Raw genomic sequence first — 19,008 nt, forward strand, 5'->3', positions numbered from 1 at the left:
TGTGAAAGCCCACTAACTATAGGTAAAGTCATACGTTACAGGAAGGAGTTGCACTATAGGTTATACAGCAACGAGAGGGGGTGGTCTAGAGACATACACACAATAGGAAGTGGAGGGATTGGGGGTATACATGTGACAAGATGGGTGGATCCTAGATTTAGGATGGCAGCTTAACTTTGACCTGTTCTCTGGGTCCCCATAGGAACCATTAGCAGTAGGGTGTAAACCCCACTTATAGGAACCAAGCTAATGATCACAAGCCTTAGCTCATTGTCCCCAGCAGCAGGGAGCAGGCCCACCCCTTGGTCTGGAGACTGACTGTCTTCAGGGAGGATGACCTCCCCCCACACTGAGGGAGTTCTAATCCTTTATTGGTATCTTGGAAGGGATTAGTACAGCTGAAAGTCTGAGATGAATATTTGAAGAAAAAGTAATCTTAGTTCCATATAGAATACAGCAGATTAGATAAGGAAGGGTTTGATTTTTAGACAAATATGGGGTATTTGTAGTACAGGCAGTTGTCTTACTAAATGCTGAACAAGTGGCTCTTGGATGGGAGGTGCCTCATTTGTATATTTTTGTCAGTTTCTGTGGGCAAATTTTCCCACCATGACTGATTTCAAGCACCCTAACTCTAAAAATAAATGTAAAAATTACTTATCAAATTGTAGAGCAAAAGTCCCAGAAAAATCACAAAGATGATCCAACGACTAGGAAAGAAATGGCAATGTCAGAAGAGAGGCATTTATGATTCATGTAACAGAAGGAGTATTTCTGAGCGGAAAAAAAAAAGTTCTGAACCTCATATTAGATAGAGCTTATCTGGCTTCCAGTGAGAGTGTGTACACAAAACAAAATAAAACAAAAAGTCTCACGGACATGCATGAACCCGTTGCTGTTGAGTTTATTTCTGTACCCCCACACAAAGCAACCTCGAGCCCGGGAGTCCACTTTGACTCAGAGTGACCCCAGAGTGAGACGGAGTAGAACTGGTCTTCCCTGGGTTCCCAAGGCTGTACCTGTACAGAGCACATTGCCTGTCTGTCTGCTGTGGAGTGGCTGGTGCGTTTGAACCATTGGCCCTTTGGTTCTCTGCCATGTGCTTAACTAACCACTGAGCCACTCAGGCTCTTTGCAAAGTTCCTCACATAGACAGAAGAAGTAGACCAGCCTCAGAGTTGTCACTTGCAGCGTTAGAAGCAGGGCGACATAAAGTCAGACACCACTAAGAGGAAGAATCCCATCTGTAGCCCTGAGAACATTTACCTATTCTGGTAGAAAAAAGAAACTTGCTGGATTTAGAGAACATGTCACCCACTCAGTGCACATGCGTAATTCACTTTCAAATTAACAAGGAGAAAAGAAATGAAGAGAAACTCGTTCCAAAGAGCACAGTTGAGGAACGCAGAAGGGAAAACTGTATTCGTGTTTACCATGAAAAGCCTACCCAGTCCAAACACAGCCATCAGCCCACTCCCCCGCACCAGGACCCTGCTGGACGGAGGAGAATTGCCCCTTTGGGTTTCTGAGGGGTTATAGTTTATGGGAGCAGAAAGCCCTAGCTTTTTCCTGTGAGATGAATAGACCACATGAATATAAGAATGCTAGTTATTACACGAAGTATGGCAGACTTTTACTGTTAAAAGACAATTTCAAAAAGGGCATGCAACAGTGATGCTTATGTTTTTTTAACCATTCAAAAATGGAAAAAATATTCTTAGCTCACAAGGCCTACAATAAAACCCCTGGGTCAGATTTGGTCTGTGCTGGGCAGTATTAGTTATAATAGCAAAAATATGAGAAAAATCCAAATATTCATCAACTGTAGAATAGGTAAATAAATTATAGTAGACCTATATAATAATATGTTACTCAGTAGAGAGGAGAATTGTCTCAGCTCCTAGCTGCAATGCATATAATTCTTAAAAGCATGAGGTTCAACAATATTTTATTTGTTTAAACAAAGCATTTAAAAACCAGGAAAAATTAAGCAGCATATTGTTTAGGCATGCACAAATAAGTGATGTCAACAAAGAATATTAATAAAATGAAATGACTGGCTAATACCACATTTAGAAGATTAGTTATTTAGGGTCAGAGGTATATAGATACAGAAATGTTTAAAAAGAACATATTTTGAACAAATACGATACTAGTCTATGACTACAAATTAGTTAATTATTAAGAAACTCTGCTATGTGATATTTAAAGGAAAAAAGAATAATATGAGAAGGGACTTGTTGAAATTCAGGTATTTAAAATAAAAACTTTGAATAAGTTAACACATGAAAGAAAATTCTTAATATGCCAACAATATGCTTTACATAACAGTGCATTTATGCCTTAATATCTGGAAGAAAGGAAAATAACATTGAATACCTTAATTACATCATATGTGAAAGTATCCTTATGAATTTAGAATTATTAAAAATTGAATAAAAACATTTGAAGAAAATTAAGAAGACCACAGATACAATCTGGGCTTATAGGGGGAGGGAATTAAGATGGGAAACGCAAGTATTTTAAAACAGAAGATGAACTAATTTAATCATGAAAAAATATAGGCAATGCTATCAAACCTAAGTCAATAGATGAAGTGATGGTTGAACAATGTAGAAGAAATTTCCGCATTGTCGATGTGTATACTACGTATATGTATAGTACGTTAAGCATCCCTACAAATTACTCTGAGAGGAGAGGGGAGACAGGTGAAACTCAGTGAGTTATAACGTTCTCTACCTCACTGATATTTCTATCTCTCAGTTCTGAGGTCCTTTGGGATGGTTACACAGAACTCACAGTCAAAAAGTCATGATTAAAGGCTTTATTAAGGAAGTTAACAGGCAAGTGCGAGATGCTTGGGGTAGGGTTACCAATCAGGATGCTGTCCAAACTTCTTTCAGGACTCCCAGTGGGCAGCCGAAGGGCATCCCCCACTCAGCTTGAAGCCTCAGCTGGAAGGCATCCAACTGAATTCTGTAGGTCCTCCACAAGCCCAGCTCCTTGAACCGAGTGCCCAGGGGCACCCTACCCTCGTAAGCCTTAACCCAGAGCCACTGCGCTCCCCTTCCAAGAGTTTATGTGCCCAACTCTGCAATTAAGTGCCCAGAGGTACCAAACTCTGCGAGCCAGCCTTTGCAAAAAACCCTCCGCTTGACTTCTCCGTGGTGGGTGAAGTCCACCATGCTGTCCCCGCTCTCGGACTCCTGCCTGGCTCTGCTGCTGCTCCCCTGATGGTATCGCTGCCCTCTGGGTCCAAGGGCTTCACTGCACAGGGCTCTCGGGCTCCAGAGGACACGCTCAGCTCCTGGCTCTTTATACCCAGCAGGATGGCATTCCCGGCACTCCGGTTCACAGTGATTCCCTGATGACTCCATCAGTACCTTCCCCCACCTTCTTACCAGCCCCATGAAGGAAAAGGCCATTTGGTGTGAGTTTGAACCTTTGGCGAGGAGAGCCACAATAAGGAATTTACTGCCCCCTCATGTAGAAATTTTGACAATTTGCTGAAAAGTCAGAGACTCAGGTTCATCTAAAAAGATGCTCCAGCCTCCGTAGTAATAGGAGCATAGCAATAAATCAACCTGGATTTCTTTCCTGAAAGGAAAAATTAAAGGTTGAGCTCCAGTGGGCGGTGATAGCATCTTCAGTAATAACAAACTTTACAGCATTTACCAACTCTTCCTGCTCTGTCTTTCCCACTTAGTTCCCTGCCTGTTTCAAAGGGTATAAACAGAAAAGGGCCAAGTTTTACACAGTGTAGCCACAAGAATTAATGGCACTGAGCATGGGGCTCGGGATTTCGTTCATACCTGACACATCTCGCAGAAGGCTGTACATCTGATCTTTTGGGGTTCAGTGCATTCTCCCTTGTACTGTCGATCAGTCTCTACTCTGTTCTTCTGTGGGGTTTGCATTACACTTGAGAATGGCTTGAGTTAGGTTTGCTCACCTGCAACCAGGTTCTCAGCTCTGCAAATCCGAACAATTTCCCAATTAGACAAGAAAAGCCATAAAAGGGAAAAACTTTCACCAAGGCCTGGCTGCAGGCAGGGAAAGTGGATTTAAGAAGCAAGAAATAATTTTCCTGCAGAGTGTTTGGGAGAAAAACCCATTGAATGGCATAATAGTGCAGATCATTCACATTTGCGTGTAAGGCATTTAGGAATATAATGAGTATGGGGAAAACCTACTAGAGAGCGGGGAGGAGCTGCTGGAGGGATGAAAACATTGTGGAGAGGCTTTCTATCATCCATCACTTCATCAACATGAATCAATTCACATTCAAGAGAAACCCTGTGAATGTGATGAATGCGGGTAGGAAGTCAGCCTTAGAAGCAACCTTTCTTTAAAAACACCCTAGGAATTCACCTGGGAGAAAAGAACTCCTGTACATGTAACCGACATGGAAGGACATTCAGTCATGATCAAGTTTCATTTGCACAAAAAACTCGTTCGAAGCAGAAACTCTAAAAATGTGCTGAATGTAGGAAAATCTTCAAGAAACAAAAGGCTGTTGTTGAACGTTGTTAATGCCAGAGATCAATGTGAATGAAATAAATACGAACAGTCACATGCATGAAGCATTCTCAATGAAAGTCTTCAGTGAGGCATCAGTCGGCACTGAAGTTTGTACATCAGAAAGATACTTGTGCTGAGAATCAATGTGGAAATGGCTTCAGTGGGAATTCCCATCCCAAAAGTCATCCTGGGAAAACCATTACAAAGAGACTTTACCAAATAACTGACAAAAAATTGATTTTTTGCCATATTACATCTTTTAAAAACATTTATAATAAAAATGTAAGATTATGAATTGTGGTTAGAAATACTTCAAGCAGACGTGCTAATCAAGGATAGAATCCCTCCCCCCGATTTTTTTTTCTAATAGTGATTACTGGCCAAAAAGACACAGAAAACCCCTTAAACATTCTTCTAAGTACATGGGCCAGTTTTCCTGTAATAATTGATGATGGTTGATAAATTCGGATATATTTTTTCCTTCTCAGTTAGAAATCATGATTGTAAAAACTGAGACTATCAGAAAATAACTTGGAATTTTAACCAATAGGTCTGGAATCCACCTTCTTTTCCACATTGGTGCTAAAATATGTGCACTTATGGACGGACATGTAGAAATACAGATAAACACTTGATTTGACAGTGTTCTTCACAAGGCCAATAAAATAGAAACTCAGTGAATACCTATCAGTCAATAGAGAAATGGAGGGATAAGTGATAACACTGTCTGACCACGAAGTATTAAGCAGTCATTAAAAATGAGTTAGAGCTATATAATATGGTCTCACATGAGTAACACACATAGAAAGTGAAAACAAGCCTTCTACCAAGACTGGTAACCCAAAGGCCAGTGGTTTGAACCCATCAGCCACTCCGTGGGAGAAAGACGAGGCAGTCTGCTTCTGCGAAGATTTATAGCCTTGGAAACCCTGTAGGGCAGGGTCGCTATGAGTGGGAATCAACTCAAGGGAAGCAGGTTTGTTTTTTGTATGAATGCATACCTATTAGGGTGTTGTTGCGGAGTGCCCTGCAGTCCGTGTTCAAGCTCATGTAACAGAGGAGACTTTCCCTGGATCATTTTCTAGGCTGTAATCTGTTGAGGAACAGATCCCTAAGTGTGTTCTTCTGAGAGCCCCTGGGTAGTTGGACAGTCAGTGCTTTGGTTAGCAGCTGTGGTATTTGAGCATTTCACCACAGAGTTTCTTATAGCTTAGTGTAGTAGCCACAAAGCATAGCACTTTATTAACAAATATAGGACAAGTATGAAGCAGCCAGCATGAATAAATGGAAATGTGCAGATCTGTTATGAGCATGCTTATTCAAAATTATATTTGTGTTTACAGCCTGAATAACTCAGGAGTACTTAGAAAGTTCATGTTTTAAGGAAGATTTATTATTCAGTAGTCAAAATATTACTTTTTTTGTTGGACTCGTAGTGAATTGCCAGTTGCAATAATAAATAGGAAACTACACTCAAGCACCATTTTTGGAGTCTAGCTTGCTATTTCCTACTCTCCAGATAGACAAAATTCTGCCCAGACAGTATACCACACAGCCCGTCCATAAAGAAGAAGGCAAGCAGAAGTAGCAAATGGGCCTCACCAGTTGAATGCGAACGACTGTCAAACCTTGATTGTTGCACCCACCCCCCCTTTTTTAATAGATGAAGACGGCCTTGGAATAAGTATCATTGGAATGGGTGTTGGAGCAGATGCTGGCCTTGAAAAACTGGGAATATTTGTCAAGACAGTAACAGAAGGTGGTGCTGCTCAGCGGGATGGCAGGTAAGCTAATTCTTATTATCAAAACTCAGAATCTTTTTAGGAACCTTCCCTGAGAATTTCTTTCTAAAATGGCTTTCTTTTGATTTTTAAAACAGAAGTTAAGAATGTGTCTTGAATGCGGAAAATGTTAAAATACTGAAATCATTTTCTGATTCATTGGCAGAATATTTGCTTCCTTTAAAGTATGTATTTCGTGGATAATATATGTAACACATACTTTTTATCTATCCATTCATTCTTCTGTCTGGTGGGAATGGGTAGAAACCTCAGCCTGTATCATTGAAGAACATGTTCTAGAGACACCAGTATAGAGTTTTGTATCAGAAGCATCAAAACAAATACTAGTTCTGGTATTCTGAAAATGACAGCATTAGTGTGGAACATGGTTTCCATGGCAACTCAGTAGGTCAGTGTTTCTCAACATGCACTGTATGTGAAAGCCCAGGTTCTTGGGAGCAACGTAATCCTACGGATTTACATTCCCTCGGAGTAGGGCCTGGCAGTCTGCCCTGAAGCAACCACTTTGGGTGATTCTGATGGATACCAGAGTGTCAAAAAATGATTTATGTTCATAACTTACGTTACTTCAAGCCATGTTTATCTTTAGTATAAAAATTTCAGAGTAGGACTGAAACAAATGGTTGGCAATAGATAAGAAAGTGAACCCAGAAATATGAGTGTCAAACTCAAAGGAATATGATCTTTTTTCTTGAGGAACATTTAAGTAATAGGCGTGGATGGTTTTCAGTTATATAAAGTATTTCTCACTTAATCATATTATTAGAAAATTATGAACTATGAGGACATTTTTTTCAAATTCCTGAGGATATCGATATAGTAGTAATATTTCCTCTGTAGTCTTAACAACAGATACTGATCAATACCAAGGATACTTGTCCAGGAGAACTAAATTCATTTATTTAGGTAGAAGGTCACACTTTCAATATTCTCTCTTTTCCATGAAATCAAGGAATCGTATTTTAGTCAACAGCCTTATTTGCACTTAGTGTATACACAGTACACAGAGAACATTTGACATTAATCCTTAAAGTGAATATTCAGCTAACTCTATGTGTCTCATACTTAAAGGAAGGAGATTATAAATTGTTTGTGTTTATTAAGTGCCAATCCATTTCGTAGTAGTTAAGAAGTAACCTCTTTGCTTTTCCAATGAATTATATAATGCAATAGTAAACACTTCTCATTACTAATTTAGCACCTCTCTTCCAAGTGGGTTAACCTTTGTGAAGTCTAGCTCATCTATCTCTAAGGTTTTTTTTAAGTGTAAAAGGCATTTTAAAAGATAATAGTAGGTCTTTTTTGTTTTTTTATTATGAATCATTTTATTGGGACTCTTACAAATCTTAAAACAATCCATTATTCAATTGCATTAAGCACACTTGAACATATGTTGCCATCAACATTGTCAAAACATTTTCTTTCTACTTGAGCCCTCAATATCAGCCCCTCCTTTTTCCTTCCCTCCCCACCCTCTCACCCTCGTGAATCCTTGATCAATTATATATTATTGTTGTTATTTCATGCCTTATACTGTCCATTGTCTTATAGTAGTTCTTATAGTTATATACATTTGGTTAGTATTAAAAAATACCACATTATTTATTTATTTTTCTTTTTTCTTTCTTTATTTTATTTCTTTTTTAATCATTATATTGGGGGCTCGTACAACTCTTATCACAATCCATACATACATTCATTGTGTCAAGCACATTTGTACATATGTTGCCATCATCATTCTCAAAACATATGCTTTCTACTTGAGTCCTTGGTATCAGCTCCTCATTTTTTCCCCTCCCTCCCCTCTCCTCTCTCCCTCATGAACCCTTGATAATTTACAAATTATTATTGTTTTGTCATATCTTACACTGTCTGACATCACCCTTCACCCACTTTTCTGTTGCCCATCCCACAGGGAAGAGGTTATATGTGTAGACCCTTGTAATCAGTTCCCCCTTTCCACCCAACCCTCCCTCTACCCTCCTGGTATTGCCTGGTCCTGAAGGGATCATCTGTCCTGGATTCCCTGTGTTTCCAGTTTCTATCTGTACCAGTGTACATCCTCTGGTGTAACCAGATTTGTAAGGTAGTTGGGACCATGATAGTGGGTGGGTGTGGCAGGGGAGGAAGCATTTAGGAACTAGAGGGAAGTTGTATGTTTCATCATTGCTACACTGCACCCTGGCTGGCTCATCTCCTCCCCGCAACCCTTCTGTAAGGGTATGTCCAGCTGCCTACAGATGGGTCTTGGGTCCCCAGTCTGCACTCCCCCCCATTCACAATGATTTGATTTTTTGTTCTTTGATGCCTGATACCTGATCCCTTCGACACCTCGTGATCACACAGGCTGGTGTGCTTCTTCCATGTGGGCTTTGTTGCTTCTGAGCTGCATGGCCGCTTGTTTACCTTCAGGTCTTTAAGACCCCAGACGCTATATCTTTTGATAGCCGGGCACCATTCTAAATTATTTATTTAATTAAGTAATTAAATCAGCCACAAAGCCAAACAAAAGTAAAAATTGGCATAAAACATCACATTTGCATTTAGTTCAGTTCCCATTTGTTTCAAACTCATACCTACTTGTCTTTACATCGTTCACTTTAAATATCAAATTTGCTTTTCATTAACCGCCCCAATAATTTTCCCCTTCTACTTAGTTTCAGTATTTCCACCAACATGTCCATTTCAGTTTGCAGTTCCTCGGTTTTTAAATTAGTGTTTACCTAGTATAATAAAACTGTTGTTACTATAATGGGTATTTAACAAGTGCTTCAGTGACTATATTAGTCAATCTACTTTGATGTAATGGAATGAGAATTCCTTAGGAACATGTGGACCAAGAGCCCAAATCCATCCCTACTACTTACCACTTGTGAAATTTTGGACAAATTACCTAGATTTTTATTTTTCATTGTCAACAGGGAAGGCTTGTTGGAAGCATTAAATAAGTGCATGTAACAAAGTATCTTTCACAGTAATGTTTGTGTACAAAACTATTGTGTATAAAACAACTAGGAATAAATTAGTAGCTTAGTAAAACATAATTATGGCAAGGCTCTTATTGAAAGCTATGAAAAGTTGTACAAAATAAGGCACATATCATAAAATGTGCAGGCTTTTCAACGTACTCCCGAAAATAATAAAAGATATTACCATATGACCCTTGAGCAAGTAACTCTTTCCAAACCTCTAACTTGCTTCAGTTTAATAGTTCTTGCTATTTAAAAACAAAGCAGCGATTCCAGGGTAATCTCAGATTCACCATACTTCCTTCAAAGTATGTCCTGTGGGATTTGGTTTTAAATACGCATAAAGAGATGCTCAAGTTTTTATCATGTCTAACTCATTGAGCTTCTTGCAAGGGAGTCGTTGCAAGGCTCACAGATCACACCATAAGACATTCATCTCGAACTGGAGAATCAGGATTAACATGTACCATTAGTCTGGGAGGAGCTCTTGTATTTTCAAGGCAAGCACAGAGGCCCAGTACATGTGCATCATGTTTTAACCTTGGTTTTGCCCCATAGGAGCTGGCTGATGCCATGTTTAATGCATTATAACCCTTCTTCAAGATTAGACATTTGCTTGATGTTGCATCTTTGAAAGATTAAGAGTTGGTTTATGGTACCCACCCCTAATGTCTTAAGACTACCTTATGGAGATAAAACGTTCTATTACATTTTTTTTTATCATATCAGATATATGTCAAGCCTACTTAGGATTTTGTTTACAACATGTCTCACATGCATTTTTCTATTTCTAAATTCAGAGATTGCCTACTTTAAAGTCACTTTACAAGTGACTTGTACCTCTGTGGCTTATGACCATTTCTAGAACCAAAAATAAAAATGGTGTATGCATATTACATAATATTACACAATGCCGTATACAAAACAGTCCCGTGTATATATGCAAGAACTGTATAATGTACACAACTATTATGTTTCTCACACTTTTGCACATCATCGTTTTTATGGTATTTCCCATTTCAGTTTTTTTTTAGTTTCTAAGACGTTTCATTCCAAATTCTCCATCTAGGAGAACAGATATATAACAACGTTTACACATGCTGTAATAACTTATTTCACTGTGCAGTTTGCACTCAGTAGAATAGTAGAATAAAACCAGCCAAATAAAATATTCAGTCAGCATTTAAATAAGAATTTATTTGGAAAAAATCATTGAGTAAACTATGGGAGTTTATAAGGTACTGAGATAGTTTATTGTGCCAGCCTGGCTGATAAACACAAGTGGGATTAACTGAAGGGCAGAGAGATAAATGCCTTGGTGAGTCTCGCCTTTCTTGTCTCTCACTCTTTGATCATCGGACCAGTGTGCAGCTGCCTTACTTGTCCTGTGCCTCAATTTAAAGGCTACACTACCTGTGGGACCCCTAGCCTGTGGATTGTGTCGCTGTTAAGTTGAGGTCCCTTTAAGACATAGCTGGAGCTGGAGACTGGCAGTTGGTGACCTGGCTGGCAGTTGGTGACCTGCCTTGCAGTTGGTGACCTGCCTTATGATTGGCTGCTGTGCTGACATAGCCTAGCTCTCTCTATAAATAGAGGAAGATCTGGCAGCAGATTAGACTGGAAGGACTGCTAGTCTCTCACATCTCTCTCACGGCAGTGAGTTGAATTGAGCCATTTGTAGTGCTTTATAATTTAACTGTTTCTTGTATTATATATTTAACTGTATATGATTTAACAGTTCATTCCTTGTTATATATCTAATTATCTTTATAAATAAATATATTAAATTATCAGCAATTTGGTTTTATCTCTCTAGAGAACCCTGTCTAACACAGGTACATTATCAATTTTTTCATAACTTGCAGCCAATAATAAATTAGTCATCTTGTTCGGTGTGTGTCTATAAGTGAGCTTTATCTCCTTTTTTCTTATTTGTGATATGAAAGGCCATTATGTCCTTTTAGACTAGAATGTGTTCTTTTTGGTTAAATTTAATAAATGTGGGCGTGAGGGCCATAACACTTTTATCCTTTTTTTAGAGATATATTTGTTTCCCTTTTGCTTTGTTTCCAGTTTTAAAGGAAAATATTTCATTGTGTTAGTAAACACAATGTCAACTCTGTGCAGAGGGATGTGAATCTGTTATTTTACAGTCACCCAAACGGCCCAAGCGCATTGAGGGACCAGTAGAAACCCACCGCTTAGTTCAGCCCAAGTAGCACCTGCTAGAGCAGCACTTTCGTCTGGTTCCCCTGCTAATACTCACACGATGCAGGCAACGAGTGGAAAAATATGGGCAGGAATATAAGAAAGAAGAAGATAAGGAACTCCTCTCTGTTGCTGAAAAAAGTTCTTGCTAGTTAGTTGCCCTTTACAGTCTCAGTTACCATGATTGCCAAATAGGGTACAAGGCAAGAATGTGCACGAGGAAAACAAGATGACGATGATTCACCGCTGAAATCTAAGCTTCTGCCAAGTCATTCAAAATTGACCAAGGGAAAAAAGGCACAGGAGGTGCACAGCTCAGTTTGGCTCAAAAATAATAAAAATGAACTTAGAAAGTGGCAACAACTATTGAAACATAAAATCTAATTTCCTGTATTTTCTCAGAGCACAACTCTACAGGAAAACTAACAATCACAGCAGCAAAGCAAACGAAATCAGCAGACTGTGGCGCACCATCAAGGACTATACATATGGTGGGATGTTCCTAGACAGGCTGGATCCTAAGGACCAAGGCTACAAAATAGGGTCAAAGGACGCCCTTCAATTATATGGCTGCTTGATGGTGCGCTTTGTGTCAATGGTCCCTGCTGCCAGGTTCCTTCCCCCCCAGGGGCCGGGTCTAGACAGGCAGGAGGTGTGTACTTAGGAGAATCTCTGGAACACTTGGATAATGTGACAATTGCAATGCAGTCATGTCAGCTCTCTGTCCCCCACCATCACCAGCTGTTGCCAAGACAGAGATTGCTTTCCATGGTGAATCACCTTTGCTTACTGGGACAATATCCTCGGCCCTACAGTAAGGCACATTTGGGCGCCAAAGCCAGAGAAGGGCCTTCTCAGCGATGGAGAAATCACTTTTTTTCCTAACCACACCCTAAATGGGGAAATCTTTCGAAATGCAGAAAGTGGAGCTATAGATGTACAATTCTTTGTCTTGTCTGAAAAAGGAGTGATAATTGTTTCTTTAATCTTTGATGGAAACTGGAATGGGGACAGGAGTACCTATGGACTACCAATTATCCTTCCACAGACAGAACTGAGTTTCTATCTCCCACTTCCCAGAATGTGTGTGGACAGGTTGACACACATCATTCGTATAGGGAGAATATGGATGCATAAGGAAAGGCAAGAAAATGTTCCGAAGATTGTCTTAGAAGGCACAGAAAGAATGGAAGACCGGGGTCAGAGTACTATCCCAATGCTTACTGGGGAAGTAATTCCTGTAATGGAACGCCTTTCATGTATGGAATCACACTGTGTTTCTGCAGAAACAGATATAGCTGATACGGTGCTTGATGAGGATGAGATCGGTGACCGTTGTCAAGAAGGTTTCCTTCTCACTGCCATCAGCTCACACCGGCAAACGTGGCTGCTCCGTAGTCGTAGGTAGTAGTGCTGAGGAAGTAAGTAAGACAGTACAAACATTGTGCCTTTTTCCGACTGCAGCAGAAGGAAAATGCTCCAGGTGATATGAAGCCGAGTCATCATTTAAGTCTGAGTCAGGGCTGTTGGTTCAAGGCCTGCTAAAGGAGTCAACGGGAAGTTCTGTGCTACCTTTCCGACAAGTCATGTACGCCCCATACCCCACCATACACATAGACGTGAACATCAATACTGTCAAGCAGATGCCACCGTGTCATGAGCATATTTGTAGTCAGCGTAGATACATGAGACCGGAGCTGACAGCGTTCTGGAGAGCCATGTCAGAGGAAGACATGGCTCAGGATACCATCATCTACACAGATGAAAACTTCACCCCTGATTTGAGTATTTTTCAAGATGTTTTACACAGAGACACTTTAGTACGAGCCTTTTTAGACCAGGTCTTTCATTTGAAACCTGGTTTATCACGCAGGAGTACTTTCCCCATTTCAGTTTTGTGGGAAGAGATGTAAAATGTGACGTTAAGGTGCTGGAGAGATTATCCTCATTCAAGTGACTATTTTAAATGATATTGTTTTATACCTGTTCATAGAATACCAAAAGATGAATTTAAAAAGACAGTTCTACATCTACCTTTACGTTTGCATGCAGCAAACTCATCTTCTACCGCCTCTGCGGTAGCTAGGGGAACCCTGAACTGAAGCTCCTGTTTTAATTGTGTCCGTCTATCATAAATTCTTTATTCAGGAGTTCCTGTTCATGCCAACAATCTTATGTCACTCTTCCAACCTCATATTTTGCTGGTTCATGCCTCAGAGAGTTGGCATATTACTGCTGTCACTTGTATTTTCATATACCCTTCCAACTACACTTCCCAGCATTGGGGGGAAGGCTTTCTGTTGACCAAAGTTCATTCACGTTGCTCCTGTTATCTCCCTACTATTTGTCGTTGGCTGCTCTGTGTCTCTAAGGCCTGAGAAGTGGAGTTGTACTATATTTTCCCCTTCCCGGGAAAATTGGTGTCAATAAATAATATGCAGTAATAGTGCACAAGCCATAGCATAGGCCAACGTACATTTTTTCGCTTGACTTGCTCCCAGTGCTTCTGCTGAAGAGCACATCGAGGCTGGAAGAACCAGCCTGTGACTTACTACACAATTTAGAAGCCATTGCAGTAAATCCCATTTTGGTAGACAGAATTTCCAGGGGAAAACACAATTTCCTTTGTTATTATAGACAAATTTAGACTAAGCATATCTTTATCCTCTGAGATGTTATGATTTATTTTGTATTATTGTGATAAAATATAAATAACTGAAAATTGCCATTTCATGTTCAGAATTCAGTGACATTAATTAGACATTAATTATATTTACCATATTCGATTTGTAAAACCTTCGCCACTATCTATTTTCAGTAGTTTTCCATGATCCCAAACAGAAACTCAGTACCCCTGAAGCAATAACCACTCTTTTCCTATTCCATCCACCTATTCTGTTTTTCTCCTAAGAGTGGACTCATTCGGTATTTAACCTTTTGGGTCAGATTTCGCTCAGCTTACTGTTTAATCAATCATAACATAGCATGTCTCAGAATGTATTTTTCTTTGTGGTTGAACAATATCTTATTGTATAGTTGTGGCACATTTTTTCTCTCTGCTGATCTTTTGATAGACATTGGTTTGTTTCAACATCTTATTTGTGAATAGTACTGCACTGAAGATAATTGCTCAAGTATTTGTTGTATCACTTCTTTAAACACCTTTGGGTATATGAGAGTAAGTCGAAGGCAAAATGCCATTGGGGTTCCAGGTGAAGCATGCCACAGGTTTATTCCAAGCAAAAGGTGTTCCAACTTGTCTTGGATTAGTGGATGGCTTTTCAGACAAGTTCCAGACAAATTCCCTTGGAAAGAGGTCCCTTCAAAAAAATTTAAAAGGATATTCTTTTGCCATTGAAAAAGAACAATTTTAAGGACCAGGCTAATGAAAAATTTAACAAAACTCAGGGGGGCATCGTCTAAAATCATTGAAGTTTTGTAAGATGTTTATAGGAATGCTGTCCCAAATACAACAATCGTTTTTAGATGGATCAAGCATTTCAAGAAGGTGAAGAAGATCTCAAGATTAGCCCAGAGAGTGAAGACCATCAAACTCAGTGAATGAAGCAACTGTGCGTCAAGTCCAGAAATTGGTGGAACAAGACCATAGAATTAGCACTGATGTAGTACCTCCCGAAGTGGGGGTCTCACATCGTTTGGCGTTTTCAATTTTAAGCGTACATCTGGAATGTCCTTTTCTTCTTCATCTCTTCTGTTTGCCTTAGCCATTCTCTGATGAAGAGCAAGTTTTAAAGTCTCTTGTGACATCCACTTTGATCTTTTCTTCCCTGTCTTTTGAATGACCTCTGCTTCCTTCCTGTATAATCTTCTTGAGGGCCTCCGACAGCTCATCAGGCCGTCTGTCATTAGTGTTCCCATGTTCTTGAGATGTTCTCCAAACTCAGGTGGCATATACGCAAGGTCTTATTTTGGCTCTTGTGGACTTGTTTTACGTTTCTTCAGCTTCAACCTGAAATTACATGTGAGTAATTGATGGTCTAGTCCACAATCAGCCCTTGCCCTGGTTGTAGCTGTGGATATTGAGTTTCTTCATCCACTTTTCCCATCAAGAAATCCCAAAACTCACTGCTATCACGTCAATGCCAACTTATAGTGGCCCTACAGCCCAAGATGGAACTGCCCCCGTGAGTTTCTGAGACTGTAAGTCTTTGTAGGAGCAGAAAGCTCCGCCTTTATCCCGTGGCTTGGCTGGTAGTTTTGAACTACTGACCTTGGCAGTTAATAGCCCATCATGTAACCACTATGCCATCAGGGCGCCTGTGTCTTCCCACAGATGTAGTCAGTTTGATTTCTGTTTATTCCATCTGCAAAAAGAAAAGTCCCTGCCTTTTGTGTTGTTGAGTTAAAGGATGTGCTATGAACAAGTCATTGGTCTTCAAAATTCTATTATGTGATCTCCAGCTTCATTTCCATCACCAAGACTGTATTTTCTAACTACTGTTCCTTCCTCTCTGTTTCCAACTTTTGTTTCCCAATCGCCACTAAAATAAGTCAACATTGCCAATTAAACAAGTCAGCATTGAGTCATTTCAAGGGGTAGCATATAATTAAGAACCATTGGTGCTGAAGGAAGAAGTTCAAGGTGCACTGAAAGCATTATCTAAAAACAAGGCTCCAGGAATTTATGGAATACCAACTGAAATATTTCATAAAGTGTTGAAGCTCTGGAAACCCTCTTTTGTCTATGCCAGGACACTGGGAAGATGCCTGCTTGGCCAACTGACTGGACTAGATCCACATTTGTACCCGTTCCAAAGAAAAGTGACCCAATAGAGCAATCTCTCTAATGTCACATGCAAGTAACAATTTTCTGAAGGTCTTCCAACAACAGGTGCAGCAGCACATTGACAGGGGACTGCCAGAGGTTCGTGCTAGCTTCAGAAGAAGAAGTGGAACAAGTAAACATTGCTGAAGTCCGATGGATCTTGGCTGAAAGAAGAGAACATCAGAAAGATGTTTACTTGTGTTCTATTAACTGTGACAAGGCATTTGACTTTAAGAAAACTGTGGATAGCCCTGAGAAGATTGAGAATTCTAGAACATTCCATCGCCTTCGTGTGGAACCTGTACATGGATCAGGAAGCAGTTGTACAAACAGAACAAGGGACTACTGCGTGGTTTAAAATCAGGAAAGTGTGCATCAGGGCTGTATCCTCTCACCAAATTTATTCAGTCTGTCTGGTGACCAAGTAATCTCAGAAGCTGGCTTAGTTGAAGAAGAATGTGGCAGCAGGATTGGAACATGGCTTACTGACAGCCCGCCATCTACAGATGATACAGCCTTGCTTGGGGAAAGTGAGGAGGACTTGAAGCACGTGCTGTGAAGATCAAGGACTGCAGCCTTCAGCATGGATTACAACTCAGTGTAAAGAAATAAAAGTCCTCACAACTGGACCACGATAAACAGAACAGACCGAAGTTGTCCAGGATTTGGACTTGCTTTCATCCACAATCAATGCTCACAGAAGCAGCAGCAAAGAGACCCAAGGACGCATTGCATTGGGCAAACCTGCTGCACAAGACCTCTTTAGAGTGTTGTCAAATAAGGCCGTTGTTTGGAAGACTCAGGCACACCTGACCCAAGCCATGGCATTTCCCATTGCCTCATAGACATGGCAAAGTTGGATCCTGAATAACGGAGACTGGGGATGAGTTGATGCGTGGGATTGTGGCGCTGACAAAGAATAGTGAAAGGACCGTGGACTGCCGAAAGAGCAAACGAATCTGTCTTGGAAGAACCACTGCCAGAATCTCCCCGAGCGGCAAGGATCAAGAGACTTCATCTTACGTATGAAATCTTTCAAGTACTTTATCCATACACTTCACATATGTGATCTGGAGGGACCGGGGTCTGGATGAGGACATCGTGCTTGGTAAAGTGGGGAGGCAGTGACAAAGAACGCCCCTCACGGAGGTGGATTGTCACAGTGGCTGCAACACTGGGCTCACACGTAAGAACGCTGTTCGGAATGGTGCAGGACTAGGCCCTCTGCTGCGCTGCGGCCCAGAGGGTTGCTGTGAGTCAGAACTGGCTCGACTGCACCTCACAACAACAACAGAGTCTGAAATAAGCTGTAACTAGGGATGAGCCTTGAATTTACAAATAGGGGCCAGAGAAGAAGGTTCCATCAAAACAGCGAGCCAGTGAAACTCACGGCAGAGAAGTTACTTTAGAAAGTTATGCTGGCTGTTTTGTGGAGTTTACAAAAAGGGTCAACGTGACACATTGCTTTGAAAGACAGAGTGTGACCGTGGGGGCCTGTTCTATAGAAGTTTGATGGAAATGGAAAACTATTGGTGAGAAAAAGGCTAGAACCACAGATCTTGCCCCTCCTGACTTTGTTGGATTCCCCCAAACTGAGAGAAGCATGATTGGAGTCACTGAAGTTTGCCCAACGGCCTTTTCAGTGAACATCAAGTAACGCAGGGTTCTTCAGGGAAAGGTTTGTTTGGAGAGATGGAAGCACTGCTCTCAAAAGTATGTAGACCTAGATGGAGGAAATGTCGAGAAACACCAGCTTGCCATTTTTTAATGCCTAAAAATATAATTCATTTAATCCTAAAGCAATTGTGCAATAAGCAAAATACAAGAAAGGGGGGTGGGGTGGGGTGAACTTTCTTAAAGGGGCCAAAAGACAAGATGTGTGCAGCACAGCAATTAACCTTCACATTCTGGAGTCTGGTGTGAAGCCCATCAAAAATTCAGATTAAAGGAAGTCACAAGGGTCACCAACTGAGATAGTTAAGGTAAATTGTGCCAACCTGGCCAACAAACACATGTGGGATTGATTGAAGGGCGGAAAGATAAATGGCTTAATGAGCCTCGCCTTTTTAGTTCTTGGGTCTCTTGCTTTCTGATAGTCGGACGGGGTGCAGCTGCCTTAGCCAGTTCCCTGTTTCACCTGGCAAGGTTCGTTTCTTGCAAGACATCCCTGAGGAGAAGCCACATGAACCTACCCCGATGCAGTCCTGGGTGCTGGAGCAGCCGTGTGGAGCCCCCTGCCAGCGCCGAGATGCTTACACATTCACTGATTCGGTTTTCCTCCTGCAGTGTCATTGCATGTGTTTTGTGAGATGGAGGAGGACTTTGTACATTGGTGTCGGACCTATGGTAAGGTGACCAAACGTCCCGCTTTTGGCGGGACAGTCCCAATTTTTAACAAATTTTCCTGCGTCCCGCAGCATTTAAAAAAAGTCCCGATTTTTGGAAAGAATGACAGCAAGCAAGGGTATATGGTTTTCAGCTGCCATGTGGCTATTTCGCCAGGATATGAGTTTTATCAATGGTGTCCTGCTTTACCAATGTTAAAATCTGGTCACCTTAACCTATGGGCTAATGTTGGACTTATGGCCTTGGACAGCACTGGATTGGGATGCTTTTTTTAAAATCAATTTATTGGGGCTCATACAATTCATCTCAATACATAGATCAATTGTATAAAGCACATCTATACATTTGTTGCCCTCATCATTCCCAAAATTCGCTT

General features: G+C 40.7%; 1 protein-coding gene and 1 pseudogene across 4 annotated transcripts in view; both read left to right on the top strand.

Annotated features, from left to right (window-relative positions):
- PPP1R9A (protein phosphatase 1 regulatory subunit 9A) overlaps positions 1-19,008 on the top strand; it is a 337,964-nt gene that overhangs the window by 195,176 nt on the left and 123,780 nt on the right. For all 4 annotated transcript variants that reach the window (XM_045288700.1, XM_045288701.1, XM_045288702.1 and 1 more), the window contains exon 4: positions 6,185-6,305. In XM_045288700.1, the coding sequence (XP_045144635.1) occupies positions 6,185-6,305 (121 nt within the window). The remainder of the gene's footprint in view (positions 1-6,184; positions 6,306-19,008) is intronic.
- Positions 12,211-13,413, top strand: LOC105978597 (annotated as a pseudogene).

This window comes from Echinops telfairi, unplaced genomic scaffold (assembly GCF_000313985.2).
Source record: "Echinops telfairi isolate 266 unplaced genomic scaffold, ASM31398v2 ScPeMD7_23;HRSCAF=83, whole genome shotgun sequence".
Taxonomy (NCBI): Eukaryota; Metazoa; Chordata; class Mammalia; order Afrosoricida; family Tenrecidae; genus Echinops; species Echinops telfairi.